This window comes from Chiloscyllium plagiosum, chromosome 7, assembly GCF_004010195.1.
Source record: "Chiloscyllium plagiosum isolate BGI_BamShark_2017 chromosome 7, ASM401019v2, whole genome shotgun sequence".
Classification (NCBI taxonomy): domain Eukaryota; kingdom Metazoa; phylum Chordata; class Chondrichthyes; order Orectolobiformes; family Hemiscylliidae; genus Chiloscyllium; species Chiloscyllium plagiosum.
In genome coordinates, this window is record NC_057716.1 from 91,780,012 (window position 1) to 91,797,443 (window position 17,432).

Below are 17,432 nucleotides of genomic sequence, written 5' to 3' on the forward strand. Positions count from 1 at the left end.
ATCTCCTTTTCCACCTATCCACTCCATCCTCTCCTCCCTGATCTATCACCTTCATCCCCTCCTCCACTCACCCATTGTACTCTATGCTACTTTCTCCCCACCCCCACCCTCCTCTAGCTTATCTCTCCACGCTTCACGCTCACTGCCTTTATTCCTGATGAAGGGTTTTTGCCCGAAACGTCGATTTCGAAGCTCCTTGGATGCTGCCTGAACTGATTAAGGCGGCGTTTAGCATGCTTGCCTTCATTGCTCAGACTTTTGAGTACAGAAGTTGGGACATCATGTTGAGGTTGTACAGGATTTGGTGAGGCCTCTTCCGAGTACTGAGTCCAGTTCTGTCACCGTTCTAGGAAGGATACTATTGAACGAGGGGGTTCAGAAAACAATTCCCAGGATGTTGCTGGGAATGGACGGTTTGAGGTATAAAGAGAGACTGTGACTTTTTTCACTGGAACGTAGGAGGTTTAGGGGTTAGTTTATACAGGTTGATAAAATCATGAGAGGTATAGATAAGGTAAATGGCAGATGTTTTTTTCCCTAGCATGGCGGATTTCAAGATTGGGGGCATAATGCTTTTTGCAAAGAGTGGTTCTTGATTGGAATGGACTTCCAAAGGAAGTGTTGGATGTGGGTATAGTTACAAGGTTTAAAAGACATTTGGATATGTTCTTCAATAAGAAATTTTGCCAAGTACAGACATGCACATTTATGTAGCATCTTTCACCATGACATTTCAAAGTGCTTTACAGCCAATGAAATACTTCTGAAACATAGTCACTGGTAAATACAATTCAGTACAGCACAGGAACAAGCCCTCCAGCCCATTCATGTGTCTATACGATCTATCCTAAATATTGCTAACATGCCTTCTTCCATAACCTCTACTGGCAGTGCATTTCAGGAACCCACCACCCTCTGTACAAAAAGATTTCTCCTGGGAAAGTGCCTCTGACAATCAATCCTATCTATGCCTCTCCTAATTTTGAAGATATATAGGTCAGTCACCATGTTTCCAGTGAAGACAATCCAAGTTTAGAGTCATAGAAACATACAGCACGGAAACAGACCCTTCAATCCAATTCGTCCATGCCGACCAGATATCCCAACCTAACCAAGTCCCATTTGCCAGCACTTGGCCCATATCCTTACAAAGACTTCCTATTCATATACTCATCCAGATGCCTTTTAAATGTTGCAATTGTACCAGCCTCTACCACTTCCTCTGGCAGCCCATTCCACACACGCAACACCCTCTGAAAATGTTACCGCTTAGGTCTCTTTGAGATCTTTCCCCTCTCACCCTAAACCTATGCCCTCTAGTTCTAGACTCCCCCATCCCAGGGAAAAGACTTTGTCTATTTATTCTATCCATGCCCCTCAAGATTTTATAAACCTCTGTGAAGTCACCCTTCAGCCTTCAATGCTCCAGGGAGAACAACCCCAGTCTATTCAGCCTCTTCCAATAGCTCAAATCCTCCAACCATGGCAAGATCCATGTAAATCTTTTCTGAACCCTTTCAAGTTTCACAACATTCTTCCGATAGGAAGGAGACCAGAATTGCACACACTATTCCAAAAATCAACATCCTGTACAACCACATGACCTCCCAACTCCTGTACTCAATACTCTGACCAATAAAGGAAAACATACCAAATGCCTTCTTCACTATCCTATCCACCCGCGACTCTATTTTCAAGGAGCTATGAACCTGCACTCCAAGGTCTCTTTGTTTAGCAACACTCCCAAGGACCTTACCATTAAGTATATAAGTCCTGCGAAGATTTGCTTTCCCAAAATGCAGCATCACACATTTATCTGAATTAAACTCTATCTGCCACTCCTCAGCCCATGGCCCATTTGATCAAGATCCCGTTGTAATCTGAGGTAACCTCCTTCACTGTCCACTACACCTCCAATTTTGCTGTCATCTGCAAACTTACTAACAATACCTACTATGCTCACATCCAAATCATTTAAGTGATAAAAAGTAGTGGACACAGCACTGATCCTTGTGGCACTCCACTGGTCACAGGCCTCCAGTTTGAAAAACAACCCTCCACCACCACCTTCTGTTCTTCTACCTTTTGAGCCAGTTCTGTATCCAAATGGCTCGTTCTCCCTGTATTCTAAGAGATCCAACCTTACTGACCAGTCTCCCATGCGGAGACTTGTCGAATGCCTTACTGAGGTCTATATATAACACACCCACTGCTCTGCCCTCATTATTTCTCTTTGTTACTTTTTCCATGAGACATGATTTCCCACGCACAAAGCCATGTTGGCAATCCCTAATCAGCCATTGCCTTTCCAAAAACGTGTAACTCCTGTCCCTCAGGATTCCCTCCAACAACTTGCCCACCACTGACATCAGGCTCACCGGTCTACAGTTCCCTGGCAAGTTGTTATCACCTTTCTTAAATAATGGTACCATGTTAGCTAACCTCCAGTCTTCTGGCACCTCACTTGTGACTATCAACGATACAAATATCTCAGCAAGGGGCCTAGCAATCATTTTCCTAGCTTCCCACAGCTGATCAGGTCCTGGGTATTTATCCACCTTTATGCGTTTCAAGACATCCAGCACTTTCTGCTGTGTAATATGGACATTTTTCCTGATGAAGGCCTTTTGCCCGAAACAACGATTTTCCTACTCCTCAGATGCTGCCTGATCTGCTGTGCTTTTCCAGCACCACTCTAATCTTGACTCTAATCTCCAGCATCTGCAGTACCCATCTCCGCCTATTTTTCAAGATGTCACCATCAATTTCCCCACATTCTATATCTTCCATGTCCTTCTCTGCAGTAAACACTTATGCAAAATACTCATTTAGTATCTCCTCCATCTCCACACAAAGGCTGCCTTGCTGATCTTTGAGGAGCCCTATTCGCTCTCGAGCTACCATTTACCTCATTTATCTTGACATTTATCTCAAGAGGGTTGGAGTATAAAAGCAGCGATGTGCTTGAGACTTTATAAAGCTCTCGTTAGGCCCCATTTAGAATACTGTGTCCAATTTTCGATCCCACACCTCAAGGACATACTGACACTGGAGCGTGACTAGCAGAGATTCACACGGTTGATCCCTGGAATGGTAAGCCTAACATACGATGAACGGCTGAGGATCCTGGGATTGAATTCATTATAGTTTAGAAGGGTTGAGGGGAGCTCTAATAGAAACTTACAAGATAATGCATGGCTTAGAACGGGTGCACGCTGGGAAGTTGTTTCCGTTAGGCGGGAGATGAGCTTGTGGGCGCAGCCTTATCCAACCTCTCCTCAAAACTAAAACCCTTCATACCAGGCAACACCCTGGTGAATCTTCTCTGCATACCCTCCAAAGCATAAACTGCACGCAATATTCCAAAAGTGGTTGTATTAAAGCTTTGTTCAGGTGTAATGTAACTTGCCAACTTTTTTATTCAATGCCCTGCCGATGAAGGCAAGCATGTTGTATGCAATCTTAACCACCTTATCCAACGATGTTGTCTCTTTCAGGGACCTGTCAGTAGCCAATCAGCACTCAGCAAAACCTCAAACAGCAATGTGGTAATTATCAGAATTTGTTCTTTCTAATATGGTTAAATAAAAATTGACCAGGGTTGGAGTACAATGTGGGAAAATGTGAAATCGTTCATTTTAGAAGGCGAACAAAAGAACACATTTTTATTTAAATGGAGAAAAGCTGCAGAAATCTGCACCACAGATTTGGGGTACTTGGGCACAGAAAGCTGGCATATACACACAAAGTAATCAGGAAGGCTAATGGAATATTGGTGCATATTTCAAAAGGAGTTGGAATATAAAGGCAGGGAAATCTAACTGCAACTGTACAGGTGCTGATGGGATTGCATCTGGATTACTGAAGAAGTGGCAAAGGAGTTAAACAGATACTTTGCATCAGTCTTTAAGTGCAAGATATTTTAAACATTCCTTTCATACTAAAGTATACTGGGGAGGAATTAAGTACCATCACGAGAGACCAGTTTTCGTAGATAGATCATTACAGCGCAGTATAGGCCCTATGGCCCATGATGCTGAGCTGACCTGTGGAACCGATCTGAAGCCTATCTATCCTACACTATTCAATTTTCATCCATATGTTTATCCAATGCCCATTTAAATGCCCTTAAAGTTGGCGAGTCTACTACTGTTGCAGGCAGGGTGTTCCACGCCCCTATTACTCAGAGTAAAGAAACAATTTCTGACATCTGACCTATATTTAACACTCCTCAATTTAAAACTATGTCTCCTCATGCTAGCCATCACCATCCGAGGAAAAAGGCTCTCACTGTCCACACTACCTAACCCTCCAATTATCTTCTACGACTCGATTAAGTCACCTCTCAACCTTCTCTCTAATGAAAACAACCTCAAGTCCCTCAGCCTTCTCTCAGAATTCCTTGCCTCCATGCCAGGCAGCATCCTAGTAAATCTCATCTGCACCCTTTCCAAAGCTTCCACGTTCTCCCTGTAATGCGGTAACCAGAACTGTATGTGATCGCCACACCAGAGTTTTATATAGCTCCTTCATGACCTCATAGCCCCGAAACGCAATCTCTCTACCAAGAAAAGCTAACACACCATATGCCTTATTATCAACCGTATCAACCCTATCAACCTGGGTGGCAAATTTCAGGGATCGACGTACACAGACAGTGTGTCTGGGGCAGCACAGCGGCTCAGTGATTAGCACTGCTGCCTCACAGCACTAGGAACCCGGGTTCCAATCCCACCTCAAGCAACGGTGTGTGGAGTTTGCACATTCTCCTCACATCTAAATTGGTTTCCTCTGGGTGCTCCGGTTTCCTCCTACAATCCAAAGATGTGCAGGTCAGGTGAATTGGCCATGCTAAATTACCCATAGTGTTAGGTGCATTAGTCAGGGGTAAATATAGGTTAGGGGACTGGGTCTGGGTGGGTTACTCTTCAGAGGGTCGGTGTGGACCTGTTGGGCCGAAGGGCCTATTTCCATACTGTAGGAAATCTAATCTAATCTAATCTAATCACTCTGTTTATCTACAGTACCAAGAATCTTACCATTAGCCCAGTACTCTGCATTCCTGTTGCTCCTTCCAAAGTGAATCACCTCACACTTTTCCACAGTAAACTCCACTTGCCACCTCTCAGCCCAGCTCTGTAGCTTATCTATATCCCTCTGTAACCTGCAAAATCTTTCAGCACTATCCACAACTCTACTGACCTTCATGCCATCCACAAATTTTCTAACCCATCCTTTTAAACCCTCATCGAGGTAATTTATGAAAATGACAAACAACAGTGGACCAAAGCAGATCCCTGCGTAACACTAGTAACTGAACTCCAGGATGAATATTTCCCATCAACCCCCACCACCCCATCTTCTTTAAGCTAGCCAATTTCTGAACCAAACTGCTAAATCACCCTCAATCCCACGCCTCCAAATTTTCTGCAATAACCTACCATGGGGAACCTGATCAAATGCCTTACTGAAACCCATATACACACATCAACCGCTTTACCCTCAACCTGGTCTCTGGATTCATTTAAGAAAGAGTTGAATAGAGCTCTCAAAGATAGTGGAATCAAGGGTTATGGAGATAAGGCAGGAACAGGATATTGATTAGGAATGATCAGCCATGATCATATTGAATGGCTGTGCAGGCTCGAAGGGCTGAATGGCCTACTCCTGCACCTATTGTCTAACCACTTGTTTGGTCACCATCTCAAAAGAACTCAGTAAGGTTTGTGAGACCTGACCTACCCTTTACAAAACCGTATTGACTATCCCTAATCAAATTATTCCTCTCTGGATGATTATAAATCCTCTCTCTTATAACCTTTTCCAACACTTTACCCACAACCGAACCGAGGCTCACTGGTCTATAATTACCAGGGTTGTCTCTACTCTCCTTCTTGAACAAGAAGACAACATTTGCTATCCTCCAGTGTTCTGGCACTATTCCTGTAGACAACGACATAAAAATCAAAGCCAAAAACTCTTCAATCTCCTCCCTGGCTTCCCAGGGAATCCTTGGATAAATCTCATCCGGCCCAGGGGACTTATTTTCACACTTTCCAGAATTGCTAACACCTCCTCCTTGTGAACCTCAATCCCATCTGGTCTCATGGCCTGTAACTTCAGTATTCTCATCAAAAACAATCTTTTTCCAGTGTGAATACTGACAAAAAACATTCATTTAGCACTTCGCCTACCTGGTCTGACTCCACACAAAACTTGCCACTATTATCTTTGATTGGCCCTAACCTTTCTCGCGTCATTCTGTTATTCCTGATATACAGATAGAAAGCTTTAGGGTTTTCCTTGATTCTATCTGCCAACGACTTCTCATGTCCCCTCCTGGCTCTTCTTAGCTCTCTTTAGGTCTTTCCTGATTAACTTGTAACTCCCAGTTAGTGTCCTAACTGAGCCTTCAGGCATCATCCTAACATAAGCTTTGTTCTTCCTCTTGACAAAAGATTCAACTTCTTTAGTAAACCATGGCTCCCTGCCCGACAGGTAAATACTTATCAAGGCCACGCAGTAGCTGTCCCTTGAATAAGCTCCAAATTTCAATTATGCCCATCTCCTGCAGTTTCCTTCCCATTCCTAAGCATCCTAAATCTTGCCTAATTGCATCATGATTGCCTTTTCCCCAGCTGTAACTCTTGCCTGTGGTGTATACCTATCCCTTTCCATTGCTAAAGTAAACATAATCAAACTGTGGTCACGATCACCAAAGTGCTCACCTACCTCCAAATCTAACACCTGGCTGGGTTCATTACCCAGTACCAAATCCAATGTGGCCTTGGCCCTTGTTGGCTTGTCTACATACTGTGTCAGGAAACCATCCTGCACACATTGGGACAAAAACTGACCCATCTAAAGTACTCAAACCAAAGTATTTCCAGTCAATATTTGGAAAGCTAAAGTCCCCCATAAAAACTACCTTGTTACTCCGCTCCTATCCAGAATTAATTTTGCTCTCCTTTCCTTTACATCTCTGCAACTACTCAGAGACTTATAGAAAACTCCCAACAAAGGTGACTCCCTCCCACTTTGCTGTTTCTAACCTCAACACATACTACCTCAGTAGATAAATCCTCAAACATCCTTTCTGCCACCGTAATACTGTCCTTGATTAACAGTGCCACACCTCCCCCTCTTTTACCATCTTCTCTGTTCTTACTGAAACATCTAAATCCTGGCACCTGCAACAACCATTCCTGTTCCTGCTCTATGTCTCCAAAATGGTCACAACATCGAAGTCCCAGGTACCAGCCCATGCTGCAAATTCACCTACCTTATTCCGGATGCTCCTGGCATTGAAGTAGGCACACTTCCAACCACTTTCTTGTTTGCCAGTGAATTCTTGCAACCTGGGAGGCAACACCAACCGTGTCTCTCTCATGTTCCCATAGAACCTCCTACGTGTCCCCCTAAATATGAAGTTCCCAATACTCTGCTCATCTCCCCACTTCCCTTCTGAGCAACAGAAACAAACAGACTGTGCCAGAGACCTGTACCCCATGACTTACTCCTGGTACGTTGCACCCCCCAACCCCCAACAGTATCCAAAATGTAAACTTGTTTTTGAAGGTTAACGGTCACAGCGATTCCCTATACTGCCTGCCTGTTCCCTCTCCATCCCCTGACTGTAACCCATCCGCCTTTTTCTTGCACCTGAGGTGTGACTACCTCCCTGTAACTCCTCTTAATAACCCCCCTCCACTTCCCAAATGATTGGAAGTTCATCCAGCTCCAGTTCCCTAATGCAGTTGTCGAGGAGCTGAAGTTGGGTGCACTTTCCACAGATGCAGTCAGCTGGAACACTAGTGGGGACCCTGGCCTCCCACATTCTGCAGGAGGAACATTCAACTGCCCTAACCGCCAATCCCACAATTCTAAATGTTTTGGCCATAACATTTAAAGAAAGATATTGTTTAATTGCAGGCAGTTCAGAGAAGGTTCACTCAGATGATTCCCAGTAGGGAAGGATTGTTTTGTGAGCAAAGGCTAAACAAGTTGGGAGTTCAACCTCCTAGGAGTTTAGAAGAATGAGAGGTGTTCTCATAAAACCATACATGATTCTTAAAGATCTCGAGAGGATAAATGCTGAGAGGATGCTCCCCCTTGCGGGATAGACTAGGACCAGAGGGCATAGTTTCAGAATTAACAAGTGTAAATTTAACACTGAGATAAGGATATATTTCTTCTCTAGGCAGATTGAGTGTACAAATGGTTCTGCTATAACACGTGTTTCATTAATGCAAATTCAGTGTAACGCAATTGATAAATCAGGGAGGCTTTCTAAAAGGCAAACGTTTAAAACGCGTGTTGGCTGTGAAGTGATTAATTCGCCAACATGTTAAGTGCTGTTTCTAAGGAGCAATTCTTCTATAATGCAGGGTTGCACAAGAATGCAACCATCATGTTACAGAAAAACTACCTGTAATGGAATACTCTCTACTTGTATGGATAGGGGCATGTCCAACAAAACTCAAGAAGCTTCACACTACCCAGGACAAACAAAATCGCTGGATTAACACCTCATCCATCACAGTGACAGCAAGTGTGATGCAGCAACTCTCCAAGGCTCCTTCAATTACCTCGTCCAAACATGCAATCTCTGTCACCTAGAAAGACAAAGGTGGCAGATCCATGGAAATACCATCTCCTATTGACTCTCCTTAAACCCACAGACCATTTATAATCACAATTCCTTCAATGTATCTGGGTCAAAATCCTGGAATTCCTTTCCTAACAGTATTGCGATGCACCTCGATCCAAATCACCGTGCAGTTCAAGGCCACCTGCTAAATAGTCATTAAGGATGGGCAAATAATGGCCTGGCCAGTGATGCTCATTGAATAAAAATTGCTTATCATGTATTACTAAAAACCTGCCACCTTGGCACAAGAGCACCGAAGACACTTAAAAGAGGCCCGGCTTTTGATAATAACTTCTATCATGTGTTCTGCCAGTAATTTCTAAATTAAAATATTCAAATAGTCTTGACATTTTGACCAACGTCAACTGCTGTAGCTCTCATGCAAATAACATTACACAGAAGCATGAGCAGCACTGAAGGTGGTGAAGAGCTCATTCATCAGGATGATTCCGGGAAAGAAGCATTTCAGCCAAGCAGAGGCATTGGTTAAGCGAAGGTTGTTTTGATTGGATCAGAGAAGATTGAGTGAACATCTGATGGAAGTGTACAAGATTACGTGGTGCATGGATGGGGTGGATAGAAAGCTGCTGGTCCCTTAGTCAAAGAATCAAGAACAAGGAGGCACACTTTTAAAATGAAAGGCAGGATGTTGAGGGGATGAGAAAAATTTTTTTCTTTTACTGAGATGGTAGTCGGTGTCTGGAGTACTCGGCCTGGGGAGGTTACTTGAGGTGGGTAACCACACAACCTTCCAAAAATATTTGGATGAACACTAAGTGTCATAATATTCAAGTCTATGGGCCTAGTGTGAAAAAGTGGGACAGTTGTAGGTAGTTTTGTTTTATAAACAGTACAAATGTGATGGGCCAAAGGATCTCTCCTGTACTGTATGATTCTATAGGCAAATCAATCTCTAGTATAATACAATTAAAACCCAAATATGTAACAGCAGCAACCAAGACTAAACCACTGAATTGATTATTTAGACTTTGCATGTACATATTGCACTGATTGAGGTCAAAATGCTGGTTTATTTTTCACAGACCTGTAGATACACAAGAACACAATGCGCTTTGCAAAATTTAAAATATTTGTTTAGCTATTTTTTTCCTGAACAGAGTAACTCTGTGTTGAACTAACAGCTGGAAAGAGAAACACAAAAACCAGCCCACAAGAGAATTAATTCGAATTTTGATTTTCCTATGTTTCACTAGTTTCAAGTCCTCTTGCTGATCGTCAAGAAGATTTCTCAAACTGTGGCGCTAGTAGCAATAAATAATTAACTGGGGAGCAAAATAAGCAATAATTTAGCTCCTAAAGTTTTAAATGAGATGGAATGAAGAAACCATGGGTACCATTAACTGTCTAAAATGTTACAGTGACATTACGGTATGCACATTAACCATAACTAATTCCCAACACCTCAAATGAAAAAAAATTCTACAGTTAAATAAGTGAGAACAAAAAGTTAAATCAACTTGGAGCCTGACAAAGCAAGCACCCTACAAGATTGTTAAACATTATTCTCATGTGAAATATTTTCTCAGATGTATTCACGGTACATGTTTCTCAAACACGTTATAAAATCCTAAGGGTTGAAAAGAATCAAAGTACGTTTTTGATTGATCTATTAACTGCTATTGCATTGTTTCTTTCTGTACCATACTCAAAGCATTCTTTAGTGTTTGTACTTAACCAAAAAGTTCAATCTCTATGTAAATTGAAAGGCTGAAAAAAATAATCAGACTGAGGCTAAAAATTTCAGAATTTAGTTACAGGCATATACTAAACTTGAAGATTCCAACCTTTATAAGTAATATAAAAAATTACAATATTGCACCGAATAATACTCTGAATATGATTATTTTTACAACTACTTCTAACCAATTTCCCCTGTACAACGTGAAAATTGTGTAACTAAAAGTACCAACAATAGATATCTAACCTAAAAGCAAGTTCATACTGCTCTTACAACATATTATCTAAAATCAGGTGTGGAATTACTAAACTGTGTGTTTACAAAGCAAGGTGGTTTCCTTTTTTCTTTCCCCACATATAGCAACATGTGATACGGATACAAGACAGGAGCAAGACGCTGGACGCTGTTAACTTTTCAAGTCGGTTACAACAGCGATATTCCAGAGTTTAAAATTTCCCTTTCTCAAATAACAGAGAATGTTGCAAAGTAAGTTATTTTTAAAGTTACATTGGCATGTGGGACATCAGAAGTCACATGAAACCAAGTTCTAAGTGTCTTCCTGTACAATTGTAGCAAGACATTCCTGCTCCTGTATTCTCCGACACCATTCCCCTACTAATTTTGCTCCATTTCTCCCTCTCAGTCGACCCTGTATTCCCCTACATTTTTGGGACATTATTTGTATCCTAGTTTGTGAATGGACCAATATTTGCATTTAATTGGTCTGCCATCTTTGTTCTCCATTGTAAATTCCCCCATTTCTGATTGTAAGGGGTCTACATTTGGCTGCACTGATCTTTTTTCTCTTCACAGACCGATGGGAAGTTTTGAAAAGTTCAGTTTGCATGGTCCTTGCAAGGGTACTCACACTCTACTTCATTCCTCTTAATCAATCTAATCTAATCCCTTTGTCCTCTTTTGCTGAGTTGTAAACAGTTCCCAATCCTAGGGTCTACCTTTTTTGGCCTATTTATATGGGTGTTCTTTCGATCTAATACAGTCCCCAATTTCTCTCATCAGGCATGGCTACATCATCTTTCCGTCTTTATATGCCGGACAAGAATGATAATGTTGCAATTCATTCATGCGCTCTTTCCATGCTTGCCTTTGTCCATCTGTGGTCATCTCTTTAAGTACCGTTTCCAATTTACCACAAAGAAAATTAGAAATTGCTGAAAAAGCTCAGCATGTCTGGCACATTGTGGAGAGAAATCAGAGCTAACGTTTCAGGTCAAGAGACCCTTCACATTTATCACAGTCAGCTCACAACTCATACCATCGTAGTTTCCTTTATTTTGATTCAAGTCTCTCGTCTCAGAATCATCCATGCCACTCTATCTTAATGAAGAATTCTATCATGTATGGTCACTCTTCCTAAGAGTTCGCACACTATTCAAATGCCAATTATTCCTTATTGATCACGCAATACCCAGTCTCGGATGGCCTGTTGTGTGTCTACAAAAGGTTAGCACCAAAAGTCACATCTTAACAACTGCAAAGAAAGATAAATTGTTTTCAACTATAATGTAAAACACTAACAATGAGCACACTCAGTAGAGGAATCATGTAAATCAAGATAGCCCTAAACTTGCATAATGATATTTGATTTAATGAACATTAAAGAAGCAGCCAGTGAGAAGCAGTGAACAAAAACTCAATCAAGTTTGTGAGACATTATTTCCAATGCACTCACTCACTCCCTCATTCAAATCACTGAGATATATTGTGAATAGCTGATGTCCAAACACAGTTCTCTGCAGTAACTTACTTGTCAGCACTTTCCACTCCATGGTTACTCTGTGGAGCGCATTGCCACAGAGGGCTCTGGAGGCCAAGTCACTGAGTGTATTTAAGAGATAGATAGATTCTTGAATGATATGGGGATAAAGGATTATGGAGTGAAGGTGGGAGAATGGGGTTGAGAAATGTATGATCAAATAACAGGGTAAACTAGTTAGGCTGAATAGCCAAGTTATGTTCCTGCATCTTATGGCTTTTGGACTAGAACAACCCATTTGTTCCTAAACTCTGTCTCTTATTTGCTATCGAATTCTCAATCCATGCCAGTGTATTGCTACCACTCCCAAGTGCTTTGGTTTTATAAACACTTCAGACTTGATCAAGAGATTTCTAAAAATCCAAATACCCAGCATCCATGGTTTCCCCTCAGCTATTTTGTTAGTTATGTCCTCAAAAAACTCTAGTAGGCTTGCCAAATGCTTTTTCCTTTTCAAAAATCCATTAGTGGTTTTGTAATCACTTTTTATTTAAAAATGTATATTGATAACACATCCTTTGACTTCAGCATTTTATCTACTCGTGCTTAAATGGTGTGTAATTCCTGGTTCTCTTGCAACCTCTTGTTTTTGTGCTGCCAAGACCATATTTGCCACACTCCATTCTGCTGGACTGTAAGAATCTACAGAATTTTGCAAGATAACAACCAATGCATCCAGCATTTCCACGGCAACATCATTTAGTATCCTAAGATGTAAATTATCAGGTCCTGGGGATATACCAGCTCTCAGTCCTGTCAATTTCACCATTAGTATTTTTGTTCACATGCTCCTCCAATTGCTCACTCCAAAATCCTTTGCCCCATAGCATTCCTGTGAAGTTAATTAAGTTCTATCTTCACAGAATATAAGAAGAACAACTTGTTTCACCATACAACACCAGGTTATAGTCCAACAGGTTTAATTGGAAACACACTAGCTTTCGGAGCGTCGCTCCTTCATCAGATGGTAGTGGAGGGCTCAATCCTAACACAGAATTTATAGTAAAAATTTACAGTGTGATGTAACTGAAATTATACATTGAAAAATTGATTGTCTGTTAAGCCTTTCATCTGGTAGAATACCATGATAGTTTCACTTCTTTCATGTGTAAATCACAAAACCATTTTTTAAAATGTTGCATTCTCAGGTTAGCTGTTAACAATGGTGATAGCTAGACAATGTGTGTGCATGTGTTGGGGGTTGTGTGTGTGAGGAAATGTATGTGTGTGTATGTAGTGAGTGCAGAGTGTCTCAAGTCTGTGAGGGGGTGCATGTGGTGGTGTGTGTGGGTGTCTGTGTGTGTGTGTCTGTGTGTCTCTGTGTGTACGTGTGTGTGTGTGTACGTGTGTACAGGAGTGTGTGTGTACGTGTGTGTAGTGCAATGGTAGTCACGTAATGTGACATGAACCCAAGGTCCCGGTTGAGGCCCTCCCTATGGGTACCGAACTTAGCTATCAGCCTCTGCTCGGCCACTTTTCGCTGTTGCCTGTCCCGAAGTCCACCTTGGAGGATGATCACCCGAAGGTCCAAGGTCGAATGTCCTGGACCACTATATATTTTCACCCCATATATTTTGTGGGGTGAATTTGTACTTTCAGGGTTACATTGTACTTTGCTCAAAAACTGCATGCATTCATGTTAGCTGTTAACAACACTTTTTAGATTAGAATCAATCTAAACATCATGGTATAGACAAAGAACACAGGGGCTAACACCTTCAACATAGTAAAAGCAAATTACTGCGGATGATTAGATTAGATTAGATTAGTGTGGAAACAGGCCCTTCGGCCCAACAAGTCCACACCGACCCGCCGAAGTGCAACCCACCCATACCCCTACATTTACCCCTATACCTAACACTACGGGCAATTTAGCATGGCCAATTCACCTGACCTGCACATTTTTGGACTGTGGGAGGAAACTGGAGCACCCGGAGGAAACCCACACAGACACGGGGAGAACGTGCAAACTCCACACAGTCAGTCGCCTGAGGCGGGAATTGAACCCGGGTCTCTGGCGCTGTGAGGCAACAGTGCTAACCACTGGGGGAAGAGGAGAGAAAAAGGTGATGAGAGAGTGGGGAGTGAGAGAAAGAGAAACAATCAAGAAATAAGAAATAAGTGAAAAAAATATATAAAAAGCTTTATTGCTACCTTTGCTTCTGAAGCCATGACTCACCTTCTCTCAGCCTTGTATAAATACCTCCCTATTTCTCCCCCTTTTTTAGCTTTGACAAAGGGTCAGTTACTCTCGAAACGTCAGCTCTTTTCTCTCCTTACAGATGCTGCCAGACCTGCTGAGATTTTCCAGCATTTTCTCTTTTACCTTCAACATATTGTCTAGCTATCACCATTGTTAACAGCTAGCCTGAGAATGCAACTTTTTAAAAAAAGGTTTTGTGATTTACACATGAAAGAAGTGAAACCATCATGGTATTCTACCAGATGAAAGGCTTAACAGACAATCAATTTTTCAATGTGTAATTTCAGTTACATCACACTGTAAATTTTTGCTATAAATTCTGTGTTAGGATTGAGCCCTCCACTACCACCTGATGAAGGAGCGACGCTCCGAAAGCTAGTGCGCTTCCAATTAAACCTGTTGGACTATAACCTGGCATTGTGTGATTTTTAACTTTGTACACCCCAGTCCAACACCAGCATCTCCAAATCATTGTTTCACCATAGTTTTTTTTCTGTTTGAGACCCATTTTAACTCCTTAACATATAGGAGCAGAATTAGGTCATTTGGCCTTTTACATCTGCCTCACTATTCAATCATGTCTACTGCTCTGCCTTCATCTGTCTTCTTGGCCACCTCTTCCAAATTAAAAAAAAATCAAATTTAAGACCTAATTTCCTACACACAAAGTCATGTTGACAATTCGTAATCCATCCTTGCCTTTTCAAGTGCATGTAGATCCTGCCTCTCAGAATCCCCTTCAACAACTTACCCACCATTGATGTCAGCTCACGTCTACAGTTCCCTGGCTTTTTCTTGCAGCTTTTCTTAAATAACAGCACAACATTAGCCACCCTCCAGTCTCCCAGCACCTCACCCATGGCTATTGATTATACAGCAGGGATGATGCAATTTCTTCCCTAGCTTCACACAATGTCCTGGGATATACTTGATCAGGTCATGGGGATTTATCTACCATTATGCATTTTTAGATCTCCAGTGACTCCTCTTCTGCAATATGGACACTTTTCAAGATGTAACTATTTATTCCGAGTTCCCTAGCTTCTGTGTCTTTCTCCACAATAAATACGGACGCAAAATATTTGTTTCGGATCTCACCCATCTCCTGTGGTTCCACGTACAGATGGTCTGGTCATCTTTAAGGGGCCTTATTTTCTGCATATTCACTCTTTTGGTCTTCATATACTTAGAATGACAGAATCAGAGTCAAACAGCATGGAAATATACCCTTCAGTCTAACTTGTCCGCCTTAACCAGACATCCCAATTTGACCTAGTCACATTTGCCAGCATTTGGCCCATATCCCTCCAAACAATTCTTATTCAAATATACTTTCAGATGTCTTTTAAATGCTATAATTGTGCCATCCTCCACCACTTCCTCTGACAGCTCATTCCATACACAAACCACCCTCTGCATGTAAAAGTTGTCCCTCAGGTCCCTTTTAAACCTTTCCCCTCTTACCTTTAACTTCTGCCCTCTAGTTTTGGACTCCCCCATCACAGGAAAAACACCGTAGCTATTCAGCCTACCCATGCTCCGAATGATTTTATAAATCTCTTTCCGGTCATCCCTCAACCACCATTGCTCCAGGGAAAAAAAAAAGCCCAGCTTATTCAGCTTCTCTCTATAATTCAAACTCTCCAGTCCTGGCAACATCTTTGTACATCTTTTCTGCACCCTTTCAAAATTAACAACATCCTTCCTATTGAAAGGCAACCAGAATTTTATATGGTATTTTAGAAGTGGCCTGACCAATGTCCTGAACAGCCTCAACATGACATCCCAATTCCAGACTAATGAAGGCAAGTGGGCCAAATGCCTTCATCACCACCCTGTCTACCTGTGACTCTACATTCAAGGAACTGTACACCTGCACCTCATGTCTCTCTATTCAACTACACTTCACATGGCCCTACCATTAACTCTAAGTCCTGCCCTTATTTGCCTTCTCAAAACGCAAAACTTCACATTTACCTTAAACTCCATTTGCCATTCCTCTGCGACTGGCCCATCTGATCAATGTCTCATTGTACTCTGAAGTAACCTTCTCCACCACACCATCATCTGCAAACTTATTCATATCTTCTATATTCACATCCAAATCATTTATGTAAATGATTAAAAGGTAGTGGACCCAGCACTGATCCTTGCTTGTCACAGGCCTCCAGTCCTCATAGAATCTCTTTGGATTCTCCTTAATCTTATTTGACAACACTCTCATGTCCCCTTTTTGCCCTCTTGATTTCCCTCTGAAGTGTACTCCAGCACCCACTACACTCAAGGTATTCACTTGATCCCAGCTGTGCAGATCAGACATATGCCTCCTCCTCTTTCTTGACCAGAGCCTCAATATCTCTAGTTATCCAGTGTTTGTTACTCCTGCCAGCTTGCACTTCACAACAGAAACATGCTGTTCCTGAACTCTCATCCTCTTGCTTTTGAAAACCTTCCACTTTCCAGACATACCTTTACCTGTGAACAGCCTCTCCCAATCAACTTTTGAAAGTTCCTGTCCAATACAGTCAAAATTGGCTTTGCTTCAACTTAGAGCTTTAACTTGCAGATCAGGCCTAACCTTTTCCATAACTATTTTAAAACTAGCACAATTAAAGTCACTGGTCTCAAAGTGCTCTCCTGCTAACACCTCAGTTACTTGTCTTGCCTTATTTCCCAAAAGAGGTCAAGTTTTACCCTTTTGCTCGTAGCACATTTACATATCAATTGAGAAAGTTATTTTTTAAAACACAAATTCATGCCACCCAAGCCCCTAACTCTACGGCAATCCCAGTCTAAGTTACTATCTATCCCCTACTATTACAACCCCATATTCTGATATAAATCTGTGATCTCCCTGCATACGTGTTCCTCAATTTCCCATTGACCATTGAGGGGCCTACAGTACAATCCCATCAAAGCAATTAGCCCCTTAGTTCTCAGTTCATATAACTTCATTGGATGATCTGCCAGGAATATCCTAAATACTGGCATCATATTTTCCCTAATCAAAAACCCCTCCTCCCGCCTATCCTTCCTATAGCATCTATAACCTGGAACATAGAGCTGCTTTTTGTGCCAAATTTTCCAGTCCACACTTGCCCCC

The 17,432-nt window shown here is 41.8% G+C and overlaps 1 protein-coding gene across 4 annotated transcripts in view; it reads right to left on the reverse strand.

The window, feature by feature from the left end:
• The window catches only part of ptpn4a (protein tyrosine phosphatase non-receptor type 4a), a 343,217-nt gene that overhangs the window by 192,819 nt on the left and 132,966 nt on the right, over positions 1-17,432 (reverse strand). For 3 of the 4 annotated variants that reach the window (XM_043694229.1, XM_043694231.1, XM_043694228.1), the window contains one exon: positions 15,428-15,514. The exons of the other annotated variant lie outside the window; for it this stretch is intronic. In XM_043694229.1, the coding sequence (XP_043550164.1) occupies positions 15,428-15,514 (87 nt within the window). The remainder of the gene's footprint in view (positions 1-15,427; positions 15,515-17,432) is intronic. 4 annotated transcript variants of the gene reach the window in all.